This window comes from Gouania willdenowi, chromosome 16 (genome assembly GCF_900634775.1).
Source record: "Gouania willdenowi chromosome 16, fGouWil2.1, whole genome shotgun sequence".
Lineage (NCBI taxonomy): Eukaryota > Metazoa > Chordata > Actinopteri > Blenniiformes > Gobiesocidae > Gouania > Gouania willdenowi.
In genome coordinates, this window is record NC_041059.1 from 34,054,082 (window position 1) to 34,077,325 (window position 23,244).

The 23,244-nt window shown below is 38.0% G+C and overlaps 1 protein-coding gene across 6 annotated transcripts in view; it reads right to left on the bottom strand.

The window, feature by feature from the left end:
- The window catches only part of adgrb1a (adhesion G protein-coupled receptor B1a), a 227,193-nt gene that overhangs the window by 126,394 nt on the left and 77,555 nt on the right, over positions 1-23,244 (bottom strand). For all 6 annotated transcript variants that reach the window (XM_028470093.1, XM_028470091.1, XM_028470094.1 and 3 more), the window contains exons 3-5: positions 5,713-5,871; positions 5,213-5,317; positions 1,279-1,446 (exon numbers count right to left, since the gene is read on the bottom strand). In XM_028470093.1, coding sequence (XP_028325894.1) covers positions 1,279-1,446; positions 5,213-5,317; positions 5,713-5,871 — 432 coding nt within the window. The remainder of the gene's footprint in view (positions 1-1,278; positions 1,447-5,212; positions 5,318-5,712; positions 5,872-23,244) is intronic.

Here is a 23,244-nt window from a genome sequence, read left to right on the forward strand (position 1 = left end):
CATTTAGTGTTTAAAGACACCCTCACAATCACACCGTTAAAAAAAAACAATTACTGTTTGATTTCAGCTCTGAGAGGTCACTTCTATTTGTTCTAGAGCAGTGTTTCACAAATATTTCACACTCCCTTACCCCTTCAGACATTTAACCTTAAACTATATACCCCCTACCGCTGCACACATAAACATAATGTAATGCAGTGTTTTTCAACTTGCGGGTCACCTGGAATTCAAATGGGTCACCTGAAATGTCTAACAATTTATAACTATAATAAAAAATACTGATTAAAAATGTATTTTTTTATTTTTTATTATTAATGTAACGCCACACAAAAAACTATCTTAAACAACTGTATTCTGTAATTTCAATTTTTCTAATATATATCTAGTTCAAATAAAATATAGTATAGAAATATCTGAGCTGTTGCATCAATTTGTGCACTAATCCTGGTGTTGTGGCAGTTTTGGATAAAATGAGACGGGGTCAAGCTTTAGGGTAGCTGGTCAGATGCGGACACAGACCTTATTTGGTCTTATTTGTCTCATTGAATCTTTGTATGTTGCTGATAGTGGTAGTCATAACAATGACAGAGCCTCCAAGAAGAGATCTTGGTAAATGCTATCAGTGTACAATGATATCTGGCATGCTTAGGGCAGTCTAACCAGAACTGACTAGAGAGATTCTGTAATCACAAATCCCCTGGCAACAACAAACATTATCAAAAGCTAATTCTAAAAAGAAAAAAATAGTCTCTGGAAATGGCAAAAAATTCTGATATTCAAATGGGGTCACGGCCCAAAAAAGGTTGTCATGATGTCATGTCACATACAATGTAGCCTTACAGAGAAATTTGTCTCTGAATTTTACTTATCCTGTTGGGAAATAATACATAATAGTTAAAAAAAAAAAAAATCTGTAAGGAATGTAAATTGGCCAAGTAGCTCGTCATATTTGTGCTGTTTTAATGAGATTGTTTTTGTTTGTTTTGAGGTTAGTCTTTAATAAGTAATTTGTGGCAATGCATGAAGGCTCCTGACTGCTGGTCGATTTATATTCTAGTTTTCAATTAATTTTTTTTATTCATGTAACCTAGGTACTAGAGCCCAAAAGCATTTGAGAAGCTCATGTGGGAGAAACTGTAGTTTAGATTTCTTAGGAGCCAGGGATTTGCTAAACTTTCAGGGTGGTGGGTTCTGTAGGAGCAGAAGGGATTCAGAGGGAGGCTGAGCAAGCTTAAAAGGGGGGGGGGGGTCTGCGTGCGGGATGAAAGGGAAGCTTACCTGGACAAACGGCTGAGTTGTTGCAGGGCCTCTGCTCTCGCAGTGGCCCACTACACTGCGTGCTGTAGGAGGAAGACACACAGAATCGAGTGCGACTCTGCCAGCCCTCCCCACATGTGGCAGAACACACACTCCACGCTGACCACTCCTCACCTGAAGCTGAGTCCACTGAGGAGGAAGGGGTGAGGACAAAAGAGGAAGGGAGGAAGAAAGGAGAGGAGATGGGTGTAACAAATGAACATGCAGGATGTGGCCTCTGCAGCTGGGAGAGAGAGGGTGGCGTGTTTGGGATCAGAAGTAAACCCCCTCCACTATGTAGTTCTTTCCATCAGCAGCAGAGCAAAGAGCTTTAGATCTTAAGATTTTAGGATTTCCTGGTTTACTAACTTGCCTTTTTTCAAACTCATTGACTAAGACAAAAGAGTTCACAAACGTACAGGAAGTATTTAAAGCTCCACTGTAATCACTCACACAAAATTGTTGGAAAAGTTTAGTGCATTGCATTGTGGGATGTGTAGTCCTGTAGATGGATAGAAGTGTTTTTACTTCATTTTTAGTGTGATTTCTTGTGTTTGCCCCAGAAACTCTCCCAAAGTGACTTCCCAACACATTTCTGCTGTTTTCACTGAAAGTTTGAGCAAACTGGTGGATGTTTGTTTTGGGGTTCACATGGAAATCTCTGAATCTGACCTAAATTGAAAGTGAGGTGATATTACAGGTAGTACTGGGTACAAACTAGAACAAAAATAGAGTTAACAGGGATGTCCACAAGCGTAGGCAACAGGCGGAATCATCTACTACTCTTTTCTGGCTGCCTTCTACTCATAAACATGTTCAAAATTATTCTGTGCCCCTTTCGCACCGAAATAATCATTAAAATCAATGAAAGATTGAAGTTTTCCACACTTTGAGCAACTTTTGCAATGCTTTTTTGGTTGCCATTTTCTAAATCTCGCGCAAAGTCTGGTGAGAGTTCATCTCACGCTCGATAATGATAATGATGCTCAAATCATTATCATAGATACAAGATTTCAACTTGTAAATGCATCATGCAAACAAAAACTAGGTGAGAAAACACATCATGTTAAGAAAAGAAACAATTACACTAATTTAATGCACCATATAGAATAATTTTTGAAAAAAATTCCGGGGAGGGGCATGCCCCCGACCTTTCTAGTTGTCGCACACCGTCGTGAGTTTGAGTCTTCTACTATTTTTTTCTGGGACATCACTGAGTTAACCAATCACTGTCCTCCTTGTCTGCAGAAGAAACTCAAAAAATAAGAATAAAATTCTATGGATCTGTTTAACGGACTCCACATCCTAAAATGCAATGCAGAAAACTTTACTGACAATGTCAATAAGAGAGAGTTTATTGTAAAGATCAAAACATGCTTTGAGCAGCAATTTAAACCTTTTACATCTTTTTTAGAGCAAATGATCTATTAATTGATCTATGAGGCCTACACTACAGTATGTCTTATATGATAAAAATCTCCCGCAGCTGTAAAAGCTCATATTTAAGGCTTTAGTAATGTTTTTTAAATATATAATAATGATTGAGAGCATATACAGTGGGGCAAAAAAAGTATTTAATCAGCCACCAATTGTGCAAGTTCTCCCACTTAAAACGATGAAAGAGGCCTATAATTTTCATCATAGTATACCTAAACTATGAGAGAAAACCAGAAAACCACATTGTGGGATTTTTAATGAATTTATTTGCAAATTATGGTGGAAAACATGTATTTGGTCAATCACAAAAGTTCATCTCAATACTTTGTAATGTACCCTGTGTTGGCAATGACAGAGGTCAAACGTTTTCTGTAAATCTTCACAAAGTTTTCACACACTGTTGCTGGTATTTTGGCCCATTCCTCCATGCAGACCTACTCTAGAGCAGTGATGTTTTGGGGCTGTCGCTGGGCAATACAGACTTTCATTCTTTCCTTTACACGGCTCAGTCGTCCTGTTCCCTTTGCAGAGAAACAGCCCCAAAGCATGATGTTACCACCCCCATGCTTTACAGTAGGTATGGTGTTTTTTTCTCCTCCAAACACGACGAGTTGAGTTTTATCAAAAAGTTCTATTTTGGTTTCATCTGACCATATAACATTCGCCCAATCCTCTTCTGGATGATCCAAATACTCTCAAGCAAACTTCAGATGGGCGCGGACATGTACTCGCTTAAGCAGGGGGACACGTCTGGTACTGCAGGATTTGAATCCCTGGTGGCGTAGTGTATAACTGATGGTAGCCTTTGTTACTTGGGTCCCAGCTCTCTGCAGGTCATTCACTAGGTCCCGTTCTTGTGATCATTTTGAGCCCACAGGGTGAGATCTTGCGTGGAGCCCCAAATCGAGGGAGATTATCAGTGGTCTTGTATGTCTTCCATTTTCTAATAATTGCTCCCACAGTTGATTTCTTCACACCAAGCTGCTTACCTATTGTAGATTCAGTCTTCCCAGCCTGGTGCAGGTCTACAATTTGGTTTCTGGTGTCCTTTGACAGTTCTTTGGTCTTGGCCATAGTTGAGTTTGGAGTGTGAGTTTGTGGAAAGGTGACTTTCAAACTGATAACGAGTTCAAACAGGTGCCATTAATACAGGTAACGAGTGGAGGACAGAGGAGCCTCTTAAAGAAGAAGTTACAGGTCTGTGAGAGCCACAAATCTAGCTTGTTTGTAGGTGACTAAATACTTATTTTTACTGAGGGATTTACCAATAAATTCCTTAAAAATCCTACAATGTGATTTTCTGGATTTTTTTTCTCATTTTGTCTCTCATAGTTGAGGTATACCTATGATGAAAATCACAAACCTTTTAAATGGAAGTACTTGCACAATTTGTGGCTTACTAAAAACTTTTTTGGCCCACTGTACCAGCATATTGGACCATCAGTGATCAGAGGTGAATATAAAGCTTGACCAATATTAAATCAAATCTCTCTTTAATAATCTCAATTGAACCAAATTATACAATTTTCACCAATTACAGATTTGACGAGAGAAACATTGTTTACCAGTACTCTAGAATCCAGTGCACAATCCAACACTTTTGATCCATTTTTAAGGGAGATGATCTGTTTTCCAATATTAGAACAAGTATTGATTTTCGACCATAACATTCATAAGTTACGTCAATTACCCCTATTGATAAATACACACTTTTAACTTTGATTTAAGGCCCAAGGAAATCTATCTGCATGTGTGGCGCATTCATGGAGCTCTGTTCCAGGACAAACATGACCACCAAGCTAATGGGCCTACAGCAGTAATGGGCGAACTCATCCAAAATATCAATACCAATGTTAGTATTGATATTGAATGTAAAGCAATGGCAGCTGTAGTTTTGTTTGCTCTCCTGCATGCATTGACTGCTGCAGTTTCAACATATTTTTGGATTGTAGTTTCTCAACTCTATCTCAAAAATTATATATAAAAGATTATAATTTGTGGCGTTGTTTTGCGCTTTGATTATATAAGAAAATAGATCCACACATAACAATGTTTGGGAAAAATTAGCTTTGTTCCTGTTTGATTTTTTCTGAGCAAAAAGCTGCATCATTGTAGTCACATATAAACTTTGCCAATACCATATCCAAAGTTTTAATTAAAAAAAAACCCAAAAAAACTAATTCAAAGGAAAAGTCCTAACAATACGTAAAGGTCAGTAGTTTGATGACACATTAACTTTAGATATTAAAAAGTATCGGATCAGTATTGGTGACCGTGGCCTTGTATTTACTTGGTATCGGATAAATACCAATTCTTGCAGGATGGCCCACCCTGAGCTACTGTATCTTGATGAATGTCACATTGAGGTTTGTGTGTGTGTGTTATCTTGTGTTTCTTTGTGTTGTGTGTGTGTGTTGTTGTTCACCCAAGCTGCCACAGTGACTGATGCATGGGATCCCTCTGCGTCCCGTTGTCTTACCTGTCTGCGGGCTCAGCTGTCCGCCACGGGCCTTCTCTACATCGTCACGTTTGCGGCTATCCACGGAGCGAAGGGATTGGCTGCGAGAGAGAGAGCGACCTTTGCCTACAGGAGGGTGAGGCAAGGCCAAGGGGGAGGGGGTGGGGTTAGCAACCGCAGCTCGTTCTGCATTCACCTACATTTGGGACACATCCGCGACGTGATTGGTCACCCAGAACAGCATCAGCCAAACTTGGGACTTCTGTTATGCTGGTTTGTCAATGTACATGTGCTGCGGGTGTTTGTGAATCTGTTGTGCATTCATATTGTTATTCTGTGCGTCTAAGTGGAAATAAACATTTCATACACACAATGATAACCTGCTCGTTAGAAGGTCAAACACATTACCGCCATTTTCCTTTAATCAACGTTCTCTTTCCCACATGCAGTCCAAACACTGGCCTAATCAGGATGGAATGACAAACACACAAGTTCCAGTCTGGAGACACAAACAAACTCACCGATACAGGACTGAGGATTGCAGGGCCGGCCCTCCTCCACCACGCCCTCACACAGGTACGCATCATCTGAAAAGGCCTGACAGCTCCGAGTGCGCGTCTGGATGCCACCGCCGCACTCACTGCTGCACTGTGCCCACTGACCCCACGGACTCCAGCCCCCTGGACACACAAACAACACAATGTAAAGATTGAGTCAGAGAAACATTTACACTAAAACTGTAAACAGCTGAAGACTGCCCTTAATTGTATTTCTACACTTACAATATGACTTAAGTCAATGTACCGATAGTCTCAATAAGTGTCTCAAAATTAGCTGGCAGTGATACTAGACCAGTGGTTATCAACATTTTCCACCAAAATAAAGGTGCCAGAGAATGGGGACCCCCAAAGGAAAAGGTGGTAAAATAGGATTTTAAAAACCACAGAAATTGGTTAAATGTTGCAAATTTTAGGTAACAGATTTTAAAAATGTAGTCTGTGTTTAAACAGGCAAAAATTGGGCATTACAAATCATGAATGACGTTATATTGGCAAAAGAAAACAAAACGTGGTGAAAAGAGGTTAAATGTGACAACAATGGGTCAACATATGCAACATCAGGTTGGAAAACTGGTGGAACGGTTCATAAATGCCAAAAATTCCACTTGAAAGTGGAAAAAAAGTTCAGAAAAGGCAATGAAATTTGATGGAAAAGTGGCAGAAATGTGAGTAAATATAGCAAAAATGCATTAAAAGGGGCCAAACTATGGCAAGAAAAAGTGATGAAAATAGTTAATAAAAAATATGGTAAGTTTGGTGTAGCTGCAGATAAAAGGTAAAAAAAGAAAGAAAAATGGGCTTCAATTGTTCAAAAAATATTCTTAGTTTCTTAAAGGCATTTGGCGATCCCCTCCCAGTGTCTTGCAAAGCCAAATGGTGTCCTGTCCCCAAGGTTGAGAACCCCTGTTCTAAATAACTCGGAATTAGCTGGCAGTGATACGAGACTGCGGCTTTCTTTTATTATTATTTTATTTTTTACCCTGTATCATTTTACACATTTTTCATTAGAAAAAATCCTTGAAAACGTTTTGGTTTCCTGGGTTCTTCACAGTACAAGATGTGCCATTAAAAATGTACATTTCTCCTTATGTGCTTAACAGGAATCTTCACTAGCCACTTTATAACATTAAATGTGTTTTATATATTATTAATAGGGATGTAACGATTAATCGTAAGGCAGTTAAAAATTGATTCATAGGTATCACGGTTGATATCGATTTTCTGAAAATTGAATCGCAGTACTTTTTTTAACCAGCAGAGGGCGCTATCCACAAGTGTAGGTGGCGGGCGGAGTCTGCTAATACTTTCTTTCTGGCTGCCTTCTACTCTTAAATATGTTCATAAATGATTCATTGCCCCTTTAGCACCAAAAGAATATCTGTAATATTACTTGAATATCTGTAAAAGTCACGTTTTTCTATTAGCTCTGTCTGCTAGCATAGCTTCTCTTCTTCACTGCAAGAATTTCTGCAACCGACCACTGTGTTACCAGCGCCCTCTGCTGGTCCAAACAAATATGACGTAAATCAGTGTAATCAAGGTTTTTTTTTTTTAAAGTCCAATTGTTAAGGCACAAAATACATTTTCAGTTGCACTTTTAAAAAGAAAAATAACTATTATGCAGTTTTGCATTGTTTATTATAGAACCAGAATTTAAATTAATAGGCTTCATTTTCATTTCTATTATTCTTTTATTTATTTCATTCAAGATTTATTTTTAGTTAAATTGCATTGTTTTGAATAGTTTATCAAGGGATTCTTTTGACAATGAAATATAAAAGGAAAATAATACAGTATTTTCTAGTTTTTTTCCCAAAAAAAAAATTTGTCTACAGTCCTATTTTGTAAAATAAATCGTGAGAGAATCGTATCGTGAACCCAGTATCGTGAATCGAATCGTATCGGGAGTTGAGTGAATCGTTACATTCCTAATTATTAATGCACAAAGGACATCCACGTGTATTTCAAAAAAACACTGTAGAATTGTTGTATTTTTTTCATCAGAACTAAAGGGTATCAGTCACCTTCAGCCTCATTGACAGTGCTGCAGAAGTAGAAAAATAAAATATGGCTAGTAACTATGATTAAATGGGTGTGAATTATTATCCCGCTGTGCTTCGTAAAACTGGTATGAAGCATGATCTTATCGTGGATCGTTTGGACGGCTGCATTAGAGCGACACCGAATCTGCATGTTCTCCAAAAACCCTCCCTGGAAAATGGTGCTCGTTGATGGAATGATCCAAAACACACAGAAAATATCACAGCCAAGCCTCACTACCAGCCCAAATATTTTAGAATTGGTACTTTTGACTCTTACATTTAAAATTCAAAAATGGTCATTTTACAACTTCACAGAGTACATTACACAGGTATCAAGTGTGTGTACATTTGCCATCTATTATGTGTCATTTTAGAGCCAAATATCCTGTGATAAATTTTTCGATCGGGCATAGTGTTATGTTAGGCCAGGTGATGTCATTCTTACAAACCAAACTGTTATCAGTGTAAGAAAAAGAATAGGAAGGTCATTCCTGTTAGAGACGTTTCCAAAGCAGTGTTCATCTTGATTAATTTTTGTCATAAAACTACATTTTTCAAGTGACAATAACTTCAATGTGACCAATTAAAAAATAAATGAGGATGGAAGCTATCAAAATTGAATTTTCGTTAACTAAAAAAAAAATAAAATCCAATCAGAACTAATGTGGTCATGATTATGTCTGTTTACAAACATTAATAATATCTAATATCAGGTTGAATAAAACAATGGGAATTTAATGTGTTTTTTCTTAGATGCATGAACTCATGTGCTATATATTTTAGTCGACTATATCTCTTACAGATTATTTAAAAAATTAATGAATTACATCGTTTCAGTCAAAAGACTGACTAAAACTAAATAAAAATGGAGTGTTTTTAAAGGGGGACAGCATTACAAAGCACAGCTGTGGGGATTCAAATGTGTCAAATTTCGCTGCTTTAGAAAACACTCCATATCAACATGTATTCTATATTTGCAGCACTAGCCAAGATTTTTATCACCCACTGCCACTCCCAAACACATTAAAATCACCCAATCTGCCGAAAAGATATTAAAGCACTAATAAATACCGATGCATGGTGGGATGTCACAATCCTGATGGCATCTCAAAGTGGCAGGGAATTTTTCTTGTAATTTACTGCTGTGATTAAGGCCTTTGTCATTGTGAAATTCCCTGCTTGGTCATTCTGATCAAATGTCCTCCATTAGGATGTTGGCGGATATGAAAGGAGCGGCCCAATGTCGCTTCTCTCAGTGTGTGTCCTGCATACTCATTAATGTTTAATGGCACAGACAGATGCCTCTCAGCCGATGATAAATACACATTAATCTGCATGAATAGAACATAGAGTTGGCAATCACTCCCATTCACTTACACACACACACACACACACACACACACACACACACACACACACACACACACACGCGCACACGCGCACACGCGCGCACACACACACACACACGAGACAAGGGTATTTTAAGGAGGCAGGACAGACTTGGAATCCAGCTTTTTTGAGCAGCCTATAATTAAAAGCTCCATTTGTTGAAAACCCTAAACCCATAATGAATAAGCACTGCATTCAATGTGTGTGCTTTTTGTCTATTGTTATAATCTTTACTTTACAAAAGTATATTAGTGTAGTCTTTAAAGCCTATAATATATTTAAGCCGTACAATGAAGTGAAAAAATACTAGGCCTCCAAATCAGACTTGTGTATGTGGCATGTTGAAAAGTTAGTGTTAGGAGGAAAACTAGAAGGATGGATGAATTGATGACAGAGGTGTGAAGGAACTGGAGATTAGGTTCTATGATATGATGAAAGCCTACATCGGATAGTGATGGAGATAAATTATTCAGGACCAGCCTCTTCATGCTGCTTGAGGAACAGCAGAATGCACATGGGCTTTGTGAGTCCTGTGGGGTCCTCCAGGAGTGTGGGGTGGATGGCCCTTTACTAAGGGGTGGCTCAGTCTCTGTACCCACAGAGCAGGAGTCCAGTCCACGTAGCGGGCTAGAAGTCAAACCAGTTCCCAGTGAGGGACTCCACAAGGGCTGCCCTTGGTCACTTGTTCAGTTCATGACGAAAAGTCTATGCACATCTGGGTGGTTGAGGGGGTGGAGTTTAGGGATTGGAGGATTTCATCACTGCTGTTTGCAGATGACGTTGTCTGATTTGTCCCATCAAAAAATAATGGCCGGGTGCAGCGGAGTGTGAAGTGCCCAGGATGTGGATCAGCATCTCTCAGTCTGAGGCCATGGTTCTCAGTCGGAAAAAGATGCATTACCAAAAACAGGTCGAGAGAGGGGTCCTGGCCCAAGTGGAGCAGTTCAAGTATCGGAACGGCCCGATGTGGTGAAGAGAGAGCTAACCTCCTCACCAATGGTCTTGATCTTTGTATAGTGAAAATTAACAAACAAAATATAAGAAAAAATAGGGTTTTACAAATGTTTAATTCTAGTTGAAATTATCATCATATTAATAATGATATTTATTAGAACATGAACTGAAAATACAAAGGTCAGTATTGGAGATGACCAGAAATGATAAAATCTATAAAAATACATCTATTCATGTAACACTAAATACTGTTTAATTCTACTTTAAAAAAAAAAAAAAAAAAAATTAGATTCTTTAAAATGTTTAATCACTCATTCATTCCATCAACATGCTCTATTATTGTGATAACACAATGCAATTCAGGATTTCCATGTCACCGTTTGATATATCCCAATACTAGACTATACAATATATATCATGGTATATCATAATATCAATAATTACAAATTGCACCTTAACAAATACACAAATTATTTATTTATTTATTTTTTTTACTTGTGAGAACAAGTACATGGTAACTAATGTAATTGAAGCAATATTATAAAAAAAATAAGTGGTATGTTTATCAAACTGCCAAATTAAGTTTTTCAAAAAAGTTTAACTTTTGCTTCTACAACAGATTCTGATAAGTTCTTAAAATTATGAAAAAAAATAAATAAATAAAAAGTAACTACATACATCTATATAAGTGCCCAGTATGTTTTATGAAAATAAAGTGCAATCAACTTCCAAAGCTAAAATGCATTGAGGAGTGATGTCGTTTAATAAGGTCTGATGTAGTTATCTGATACCTATGTGTATGCAATTAAATGTTTTTTTTTTGTTTAAAAAAAAAAAAGATACAAAAAAATGGACTTGGGCATTTTTTAAACGATACGATAATCGCATGCTCCTGCTGACAGGAGTCTATTTAAGCAGTTGGTCTTGGACTGTTGAGGGGGTTGGATGTCAGTGTAGCTGGGTACACTGGAGGCTAAGACAATGATTACACTTGTCCACATGCTAGATGTACATACATTGCATGTAAAACTTGGATTTACCTTTTATTTTCGTATCTGGATTAAGTCTCCCTCGTCTGCCTCTTACCACATCCTAGCCGCTTTGGTACCACTTCCTAACACACCCTTAGTGAACACTAGCATTGTGTCTATGATCTGAGCTGGACCCCACCTATGACGTAGAGCACCTTCTTCAATGGAGCCTGTTTTCTAATCAAGCCATTGGGCACCACGCCTTATTTTTAGGAAAATGCCTGGAACAGCACAGGGAGCCAGTGCTACTGCTTTAGATGACAGAAATATTGTTTGTGCTAGTTATCATAAATCTACGACTGATGGATGAAGATGGATTTGTTGTTTCGCCGTTACTGCTACAGATGTCTTCGATTCATCGCAGATATTTTGTTTCTACTCTCACTTCATGGAGAATGTCGCAGCAGAATAACCTTGGGCAGCTCTCTTAAATCCAATCACTTTATTGTGAATGAATTCTTGGAGAATTCTGTAGGAAAGACAAACTGCACACCAAAGCAAAGGACACGTCCACCCTCAGTCAAATAAAAACCGTCGGATAAAGGAATGAAAAGGGTTCGTTCACTGATAAGATTCATTCTTCTGCTGGTTATAAACAAGATTGTAAGTTCTTTTCAATTCCTCCCCAATGATCAGAGTGGGAGAGCAAAGAGGAAAATAGGAAGGTGCAAAGAAATTTCATTTGGCTCACAATATATCAGTCAGAAAAGCTTTGGTAAGCAAACACGGGGTCAAAGTTTCCTCCTTCACCTTTAACAAACTCTGACCTTCAGTTCACGCCAAAAAACACAAACACTTGACGTAGTGTGGATGCTTGTTGGTGCCTCAGCACATCCACATCACTGAGCGCGTGCTTCATGAATTTTTCACCATTTATAACAAACATCCTGAAAGTCACCTTCACCTGGACGTCTCCAGTTACTTCTGCTCAACTGAAATCATCAATAGTTGCCATTAAACACACACACACACACACATGCATACGCGCACACACACACACACGCACACACAGCTTCTATAGATAGGGTTACTGCGGATTTATTGATTGTGGGAGAGAGAAAAGCTGTAAAAGTGTGTGTGTATGTGCGTGTGTGTGCGCGCGCATTAGGGAGCCATTAAAAACAGGCAGAATAGGTGAATTATGATGTTGGCAGATGTGCAAACAAGCAGAGAGGAGGTGAAAAATGTTAAGACAGACAGAGACGAGGACGGCAAAAGCAAATCAGGAAAAAAACATGAAACGCAGGCAAAAGTGGAGCGAGCGGTTCACACACAGCGTATGTATAGTTTGAATGAAGGATAAGGCTAGTGCTGACACCCAGAGGACAGAAGCAGTCAACTGTGTGGTAGAGATAACAGGCGGTGAAAGGAGAGCGCGGAGGGGGGAGGACAGCGGGAGATGAGGGGAGACAGGAACAGAAAGCCGAGAAAAATGTTGGGACAGATAAGAGGAGATGGGGAAATGAAAAGAGGGTGGTGGTGGGTGGGGGGTAAGGCTTATGGCGTATTGAGGAAAATATTAAAGTCCTACATGAATAAAAAGGTTTTTGTGAAAGCATTTTCATCAAGCTGTGAAACACAATTTCTTCCTTGTTCCTTCATTGATTGCATGTTGACTCGCAGCAGCAGGAGACACACTGGGATGTTTCTGACGGCAATGTGCTGATGAACAAGGCACAACGATAGCTGGCTTTGATAAACAACATACACGGGTTTAAACGCTATCCATTCAACAGACAAAACACAAGCCTTTTTAAACTATTTCTCCACCTTTACATGTCATCTGCTCTATGGTTTACTGTAAAATAGTGGCAGGCAAATGGTATAGTTAAAGAGGTAATATTTATTTATCAGATAAAGACAGCGTAGGAATCATAGATCAATAAATCAAAGATGTAAAAGGTGAAAATTGTTGTCGGAAGTTTGTTTTGATCATTGACATTGTTGGTAAAGTTTGGTGCATTGCATTGTGGGATGTGGAGTCCTGTAGACAAATGCATAAAAGTGATTTTCCTTCATTCTTACTGTGATTTCTTGTGTTGTGACTATAGACTCAAATCTTTAAATGAATCCCATACAATGACAGCATTATAAACTGTAATTGTGTTAAAAAAAAAAAGAAAAGCGTTGTGCTTATATATATATATATATATATATATATATATATATATATATATATATATATATATATACTGTAGTTGAATTTAATTAACTGATTGGATTCCAAATCTGGAACTTGGACGTTGACATTGAGTTGAATGTAGAGCTGGAGCTTTAAAGTAATGAAATAAATCATGTACAGTAGCTGGTGATTTGCACCTATTGAAGTCGATTGCAACAAGCCAATAACCAAGAAAGAAAGAAGAATTAATTAAACGATTGTTGACTAATCTACCCAATAGTCAGTGTCTTGTTAACTTTTTAAAAATAGTTAAATGTTGGAATGAGATGATGACCAACTTGACTTTGAATTATTTCATTAGTTCCTTTTAGTCCAATCAGGACTAAAAGGAGTGTTCCATCAACCACAGGCTTAGTTAAGCCTGAGCTCAGGCTTTCTTTTAGGATACTAGTACAGTGCCCGTCGGAAGTATGCATTCATGTGGGAGCTTCAGTAGAGTTAATTATGGCCAAATGAGTATATGTTTGAAGATTGGATGTACAAAGAGGTGTACATACTCTGTACTCTAGTGTTATAAAGGGTTCATTTGCGGGTGCAAAATAAAACATTGTGTGCAATTTCCCTGGTTTAATTCTATGGGACATGTTTTTTGTAACTCACTTTTATATTTTTTTGTTTGTTGTATTTTTCTGTAATGTATGTTTTTTGGAGTCATGTGTATTTGTGTATCTTTCTGTTGTGTTTTTGTATAATTATAGTTTTTTGTTGCCATTGCAGTGTGATTCTGTTGTCATTTTGTGTATTTTTTTGTATAAATATTTAATTTTGTGTATTTTTATGCATTTCTGTTGTAATTGTGTGTACTTTTTGTATAAATATTGTTTCATTTTTTGTTGTATTTTAGTATATTTTTATTACAAATACTGTGTGTGTGTGTGTCTACATCCAATCTCCTCCGTGCACCTGCATTGTATTTTTCTGTAATGTACAGTATATGAACATGATAAATGTGTTTGTTGTTTGGTGTATTTTTCTGTAATGTATGTTATTTGGAGTCATTATGTGTATTTGTGTATCTTTCTGTTGTGTTTTTGTATAATTATAGTTTTTTGTTGCCATTGTAGTGTGATTCTTTTGTCATTTTGTGTATTTTTTTGTATGAATATTTAATTTATTTGTATGCATTTCTGTTGTAATTTTGTGTACTTTTTGTATAAATATTGTTTAGTTTTTTGTTTTATTTTACACATTTAGCATATTTTTATTATAAATATTGTGTGTGTGTGTGTGTGTGTGTGTGTGTGTGTGTGTGTGTGTCTGCCTACATCCATCTCCTTCGTGCACCCGCATTGTATTTCTCTGAGTCATGTGTATTTTTTATTCTTTCAGTTGTCTTTTTGTGCATTTTTTGTGTTTTACTTTAATCATTTAGTATATTTTTATTATAAATAAATAACGTGTGTTTGTGCTCCGTGAAATGTTTGAGACGCTGATAACCAAACTCCATAAACATTGTAGCGCCAATCAGAAAAACAAAAAAACTGCGGAAAACAGAACATAAAACTCCAAACTACACGAGTGAGTAAGTAAATTAAAGTATTGTGTACAATTCGGCTGTCTTTTTAAAAAAACAAAAATCATTTTTTACCTTCGAACCAAGTGGTCAGAGCTTAGCTTCCATGCATGGCACCACAGAGAAACTGCAGTTTTCCGGATGGAAAATTGAATAGGTTGAGGTCAATACTGACTCTAATGAAACAAATGAAATGAAATTTAAACAATGGGAAACTTGTCTGCAAAAGACTCACCAGTGGCTGACGGTTTCAAATGATCTATTCCGTGTTTGAGAAGCTAATGATAGCATGGCACAGGAGGAAGTAGAGGACGTAACTCTTGCTCGCATGAGGAGCTGTGTAGTGAAATAGATATAGATGGTGCACTAGTGCCCCCTCACACCCTGAGGTCAAAAGCTGAATAGGTTTCATTTCGGGGCCGTCCAGAAGTGAAATAAAATTAAAATAAACATTTTGAAATGACCAAATTACTCCAAAATAACAGATACACACACTCGGGGTATTTGGAACCCGTTGACCGAGTTTCAGATCGAACTCGCACCACGTCGGGGAGATATTTGCTCCACAGACACACACACATCCACACACACACACAAAGACCTCCCTTGCTTTTATAGGAAGATGTTGAGCCAGCTTCTTGGAATAAGACTCCAGTAGAACATTCCTTTAACATTGGAATAATCTGAAATGAATCATGAACAGAAGTGAATGTCAGGAATCATCTTTGTTCAGACACCCCCAGACTTTAGAGGTAATATAAAGTCTATGATTAAGATTGAAGATGTAATACTAGGGCAGGGTGCAATTTCAGGCCACATCATCCACCTGATTGTGTTTATCTACATAACAGCCCTGATTTACAAAGATCCTGAATAATGAAAGCGCAGTGTGTTTGCCTGTTGCTCCTGATTTAAGACTTCCAATGCATTTATAATACGTACATGTAAAAGAAGAGACACCTTGGCTGAAATAAATCGCTCAGTGCATTGGGTCGTGAATGGTCTGTAGCTGAAACTGCTTTGGGATGTTCATCAAACTAAGAACTGGGAAATTTCAACAGGGAAACACAAACAACAGTGATTCTAATCAGTAAAAAATCACAACAAATGTTAATATAATCAGGGTTCTCGGGGGTGTAATTTTGCTTCCCTACAAAGCAATGGCGCCCCCTACGATCCATTTTCAGCAACGTACACGTAAAATGTAATTTTCTGTAGTTTTTTCCTTTTTTATTAGGTATCATTGTAATAATTGTTGCACACTTATCACAAAGGAGACTCCCAGGCATGCACGGGGTTGTTTAAACTCTCTTTTTAATCTGCATAACTGAGAAACACGTTCATCAGCCACACAGTCTTTTTAAGACATGCAATTTTCTTAGATGCTCCCATCTTTACCTGAGGACCCCTGCAGCGCTTTAGCTGTCCCCGATGCTGCCTGTGTGCATCCTCCGTTTCGTAACCGTATTCGTAATCACCATCCACAAGTATGTAAGCTCTGAGGAGTGCGGAGAGTCCGTGTGTGCAAAGTCTGCTCATGTTTGAGCCTTAAACAGTGCTTGAACCAGTCATAGCGTGTAGCGACACATGAAGCTGCTCGTTATGTTTAGAACTCACAATGGATCATTCTACATCTGCGTACGGATGTAAATACGGGTTGAAACGCGTTCAGGCTTAAAGAGACATCAGCTTCATTGTGTCGGACAGGTTTTGTCCGTGTTCTGGGACCGGGAAAGGTCTTTTTTTCAGCCCAATTAAAGCTCTATTTTGTGCATACTCCACTTTGCAACTGTGGGTATAATATGTAGGAACCCTGGTCGATGGTCAAAAGGCGGTAAAAACACTGTCGCACGTTTGGAATTTTATTACACTTTTATCACTCAAAAACAGACAATGGAAAAATGGACCAAGGAACATTTCTTCAAATCCCAGCCCGTCTTCCTGCAGACTCTTTGCTGACACCCATCCTCCCCAAAGAACAGACATCCCACAGAGATAACAGGGATGGAACCTGACACCCTACACCAGAGACATCCTCTTCAACATGAAGATTAAAAAGGAAGAAATAAAAATAAAACCTATACACCATCTGATGCTTTAAAGGCAGAACTGTGATTTAAACGAATTTCAGACATGGGACCTCGATTTTAACCATTTGTCTACAGGAAAGAGACTCATCGTGTGCCTCCATCTGACATATTTAAGCACTAATGCAATCACATTTCAAAGGAAATGTTTATAACTTCATATTCCATGATCATTGATCAAAAGTGTATTTGTCCTCCTTTGTTATGCTTACAGCTAGAAATAATTCAAATCAGTCATTTAAGGGATAATCAATTGAAAGTCATTTTTCAAGGGTTCATGCAATTGGCACACACCCATGCTCCATTTTAGACCTAACATGGTAACACCCTATCTAGTTTTATGACTCTTTGTTTAAGAAGCACATGTGGGGATAGCCCCACCATTTTGTCTTCTTTACAGGAAAGTTAAGCCTCCCGCTTCTTTCTGCCAGCCAATCAGGTTTCACTCATTCCCACACTGCAGATGTGTTTTGACCAATCAGATAACCTCTTGACATGTTTATAAAAGGCCTCGCTCCCCCTTATCACACGCTCTTACCCCTCTTACTACCCTCTTACTTCTCTCTTACGTCTCTGTCTAGTCCTCCTCTTTGCATCTGACTTAACCGTTAGATGTTATTCAGTTTAGTGATGCTGAATTTTTGAGATATTGATTGAACTTCTCTCCAGTCAGGAAGTGGCTACCAGTCACTTCCACAATGACTAACTTTAAGTTTTATCTCCATTTTTGAAATTAACCAAGCAGTTTTTAATTTTTGGAACAAATCAATTTTTATAGCCTCCCATGAGTAAGCTTTAACGAACTCTAGCATCTTTGATTGGAGAACATGTTAGTTAAACTACCCATCGACGTCCAGGATTGGTGCCGTGTAGGAGAACCAGAACCCCAGCCAGGCCGACAGTATCCCGCGGGCCCGTACAGTGAATGAGCGGAAAACGCCTTCGGAAAAACGCAGGAAAAGCTTTTTCCCCACACACTGCTGGTTACGCAGAAGGAGCTGTCATCATCACGCCTGTTCGAAGGAGGGTAAAACTGCACGCACACACAATTCTGGCAAAAAGGTGGTTTATAACTTAACAAATTCTCTCAATCGAAAATTCTAGATTCATAGTCCATATTTTTCATTTTGGTAAAGTTTTATTAATTTCATTACTTTAACTTTCCATTTTCCTTCTTCCTCTTCCTCAGAGCGTTAGGAAATCCCTATAAATCCCAAATTCACGTAAACATCTAAAACACTCAGAATGTGTAGATACCATACAGCTGTGTTAAAATGTACATTTTGTGTGATACCAATGAGTCAAAATAACTGTGAATAATTGTGAAACTGCCGAATCTATCATCGTGGTAATAGCCTGTAAAATAAACATGTACATATTGTAAACGCTGTGTTTTTTTTTGACATTTAAACCTTTATTAAACCTCTATTCTGACGTCAAGAACCCACCACAAAAACAGGGAACTGTAACAATTAATTAAAATAAAGTGATCTAGGACACTTAAAACTCAATTCTAGATGGCACCTCTGGCAACGAACATATTAAAAATTAATAATTAATATTTTTGAATATTAATCATCCTTTGTTCCCCTACAAATATATATATATAAATATAAATATATATTAAAATGTTATTTCTTGTCCATACAGTGTCTGAGTATTTATTAGTGGTGGACCTATACCAGGCATAAGTAACTAACTACATTCATCATGACCTTCACCAATTTATTTGATTTGATATGACTTCATTTTATTTCGAACATGCAGCAGTGTATTTATCACAATAATAATAATAATAATAATAATAATAATAATAATAGTAATTAAAAAAGAAATCAAACAGAGCAAAGTAAGAATAAATGGTTACAAAATCCTGCACGTGAAGCCTGTACATGTTCGAAAAGGAGTAGGAGGAAGTATAAACTTATATGACCCTACCCCTTGTAATAACATAACTTTTGGCTTTAAAGTAAGACAGGAACAAAAAAACAACAACTAACTGTACTTCACTACATTTTGCCCACAAAGAGTTAAGCCTGATTTAAGGTTCTGCGTAAAGTCCCCCCTGGAGACGCACGTAGACGCCCGTAGGCTCAGACCTCCACCCCCGTAACCTTACGTGCACCTCCCAAAAATCCTGACGACCCGTCAAGTCGACGCTTTGATGCGTAGTCAGCTAGCGCTGTGATTGGTCAGCTCCAAACTTCAGTTTGGAGCTGCCTTTTCCAGTCACACCGCCATGTTTCAACTGAAACTGTTGTTTTAATGTTTGTGTCCAACAAAACACATAGTTAGGCACAGTAGGTAAGTAATATTCCAGAAATAAATTACATTTTAAGATGCTTAAAAGACATAAAACAGCTTTTTAAGGCTCATTTATAATGACAACACAGCCACAACCCCTAGCGGCACTCAGATATTGGCAAAAAAAATTTATGCTTTCATGAGGAGTTATTTCAGATGTTTCGATATTGAAATGTGTCGCAAAAGCACTATGGAAACACCTTTTCCGCAAATACACGTCACAGAACCTGACGTACCTGGTCACATGACCACTTGTTTCCAAGAAAACATGGTGCAGTGCGTGTAAACAGAAGGAGAACGGGACATTTCTTAGCATTAAACTTAAAAATTAATACTGCCACATTGGGCGTGAAACAACAAAGGAATACAGAGTGTTATAAAGAGGTTCTGAGTGTCCGACTTCTTGCAGCAAAGTCTCGTGGGATGAGATTTTACGAGTTGCAAGGCTTCTGTCCAAAACAACGCTCAATGGAAACACGTTCAAAGTGCAATTATACTTTGTCATGATGCATAAAAATCGCTTTTATTTTTCAAAAATCTGGAACGGAAACCCAGCTATTGACGTGCTTCACTCTGTTTTCTTGACTACTTTTTATTGTTACTGACGGGGAGAAATTCCAAAAGTGCATTGTTAGCTCAAACTAAGCTGATAATCATCTGTTCTCATCCCATTCGCCCATTCGCCCAGGCCTTTCTGATCTGACAGCAGTCTATCACATTCAGATACTGGTTCCCATGTCAGGCTGTTGAAAAAGAGCAAATTCTGTGTCACAGATTTGAAAGAAGCAAATATTCTTAAAGCCAAATAACCAGTAACACAACATAGAACACACACACAATTGGGGTCTCACAATGTACCCACAACAGTGTTATGGTCACCTTTCAGTAATTCACAATCATCACAGTGATTGTAACCTTTACTCTACACTTTGCTTTCTTCACATGGCTCTGCACAAACCACATGCCTTTGACTACTTATTCTGTCGGCTTTTCTTTGGCTTCAGGTGTCGGTCAGCAAAGCAGACATTTCAATTCCAAAGATGGATGTCCCATTTCACAAGGAACGATAAGAAAATGCAGCCAAGGCCTTTCACAAAAAGCAAATTCATTGTTGCTTTCCCTTCATCCTGAGTGACAGTTCATTGAACGAGACTTTTCACATTTTCCCTTCGTGACACATTCATCGTGATGATGCTGTGTATGACCAAGCAGTTATTCCGTGTAAAAGCGTTTAAACGTCTTGTACCTTTTCACTTTGTTGCATTTTGTGTTTGTGTTCAGGTCCAATTAGATTTGGACCAATACACAGAAAGTGTTTGGCTCCACATTAAAATAAACAGAGGATTTAAAGCTCTAAAGCTACTGTCCAGGTAACCATCCACCTTGATAATGGACATTCCAACACAGCCTGCAATTTAGTAGATAATGGTTTGAGGCAAAGAAAAAAGGAACATGTTGCTCTCCAGTGAGGGGGAATGAGTCAAGCTACAACATCCATCCATTCTGGGATTTAGAGGTGTTTTTCCATTACATCATTCATGATATTTACAAAAGACCATCATTATAACAAAGACATGCTGTATTTATTGTATTTAGTAGGGCGTCCAACTTTACATTTCAAAATTTAATTTCAGGGTTTACCATTCCTACATCACTTTACACTCTCTTTACGTTTCTCGATTTAGATGAGAGTCAACGACTGTTATTAATTTTACATTTCATGCTGAAATCACACAAGATTTTGTTGCAAGAATGATGTTAGCCACAGTGCTAACTGAACTGAACTGCAGAGTCCAGGGGTCTCATTTATAAAACTGCATAGGAAAATCACCCAGGCAATGCATACACAGAAAAACAGAGGGTGAAAGCGCGTCTTATGCCTTTTGGAAGCACCAGCAAGAGTTTTTGTCTGTCTGTACAGCCTGGTACATGTACAGTAAAACACCTTTGAAACATAATTTAAAATAGTTTAATTTCTGTTCTCCTTGTTATCGTCCCAAATTGGGTACGATTCCACTTCTTGGGAATCGTAAGAGCCACTCAACAAGTTAATCATGACTGACCAACTCCACAGTATAAATCCTGACTCCCACCTAGTCAGCTTCAGAAGTGAAGGCGTTTCTTAGATGTTAGGTAGAGCTGCAACTAACGACTATTTTAATCATCGACTAGTCATCGATTATTGAAACGATTAGTCGACTAATCGGATGACAAACCGTACATTTATTTGCTCTATGATGCTACAATCTTTCAAATTTGGCTTGGGGCAAATTATGACAAAGAAAAACAATGAATAAATAAATAAAACAATTCCCAACTCAGTGTAAACAGAAACACAAACAAAATTGATTACATCAAGACTAGAATCTGCTTCAGTAATAGCATTTACACATTAAAAAGCTTGTGCATATTGGTCATTCCATTAGTGTTATTGTATATAATTAATTTATTTCCTCATTAATAATGAAATTATTTTCTAAAACAAATTAAAAGCACATGAAAAGCAAAAATAACTACATTAGTGTTTTTACTGTTTAATATAAAACCATTGCTGCTGAATCTAGTTTATTTTATATCTAATGAATTACATAAAGTTATGGTTGATAAATATCTCTGACTACCTGTAATAAAACCAGATAAAGCTTGATGATTTAATCCTTCAGGATATTTAGGTGTAATAATTACTGTAATGGGACCAGTTTTGTCTATGAACAACGTGAAATATAATTAAAAAATATTGTGTTTCACAAGTTGGGATGGATGAATAGTGACATTAGTATTTATGCTAACATTTATTTCACACGACGTGTGACATGTTATCTTATTTTTCCATTAAAGTGTTAAATCTGACCATAAACAAATCGGTGGCCCTTTGTGGTTTAATGACAGTAAGACGTGTAGTTGTTACTGGTCTATTCCTTTAATGCAGTGGTTAGCGTTAGCTCTCAGCCCAGTGTTATGTGTCGGTGGGTTAGCTTAGCATGCTTTAGTAGAGCACCGTCACTGTGTTTGTGGGAACTTTGGGTGGATCTGCCGGAGGAACTTTGTTGGGTGGGTGTCTGGTCTGAACCATGTACCGGTGCGTGATGTATCACTGCTCGTCACAGCTTCAGGTAGACTGTGACTGTGACAAGCAGAGCTGTGTGTGTGAGCAGCGTTGACAGCGTTGAGCTCGCGGTAACAGTGACATATTCTTACCAGTGGGAATGTTTTTGATGATATATCTCCCTCTATTCACGTCCATAACGTGCATACAGATCTGAGCACAGAAATATAGAAGGTGAGATGAGTCACTCCTCATGAAAAAACTACGTTCTGCTCCGTCCACAGCTTGAAGAAGACGGTGATGACGTAACGACAATTGTCGACAAAAACATTTGTAGGAGACTAATTTTGTTATCAACCAATCGTTGCACCCTTAATGTTAAGTGACACGTCTTTAAGCAAAACTTTAAGTGCAGTTGCCTCCACCAAGTCACCAAAATCATGGTTTCTAGATGTTTCAGATGAAGTAGAGTACACATGTTTTCTCCTATTAAAGAAAAGTTACCAAACATTGACACTTCATCTTCTCATGTTAATACTGTGTTTACTGTGTATAGGTTTATAATCGGCCCTTTAAACCTTGATCAAAGGGTCTTTAGATGAAATGAACTCCACTGAAAGTGTTATCACCAAGAGAAAAGCATTCCAGAGCAAACAAATGAATGTATTTACTGTACAGAACAAATTGTTATCCAAAGATCCGACACAATCATTTAAAAGAGTTTAGGCCCGTCCCCTAATGCCACAGCTCTAAGTGCTGATAGCTGCTGACAACTAGTTGAACTTTAGCTGGATGTTGTTTACAGGTTGTCTTTTGCTGAGTGCCCCGGACATGCCACGCATTGAACTAAAGTGTTCCTATGGGAACTGCAAGCGCCTGCGGATCCATTCTCTTCATGGGTTTGAGTGGATTCCCCACCCCCTCAAGCTTTCCCCACATGGCTAT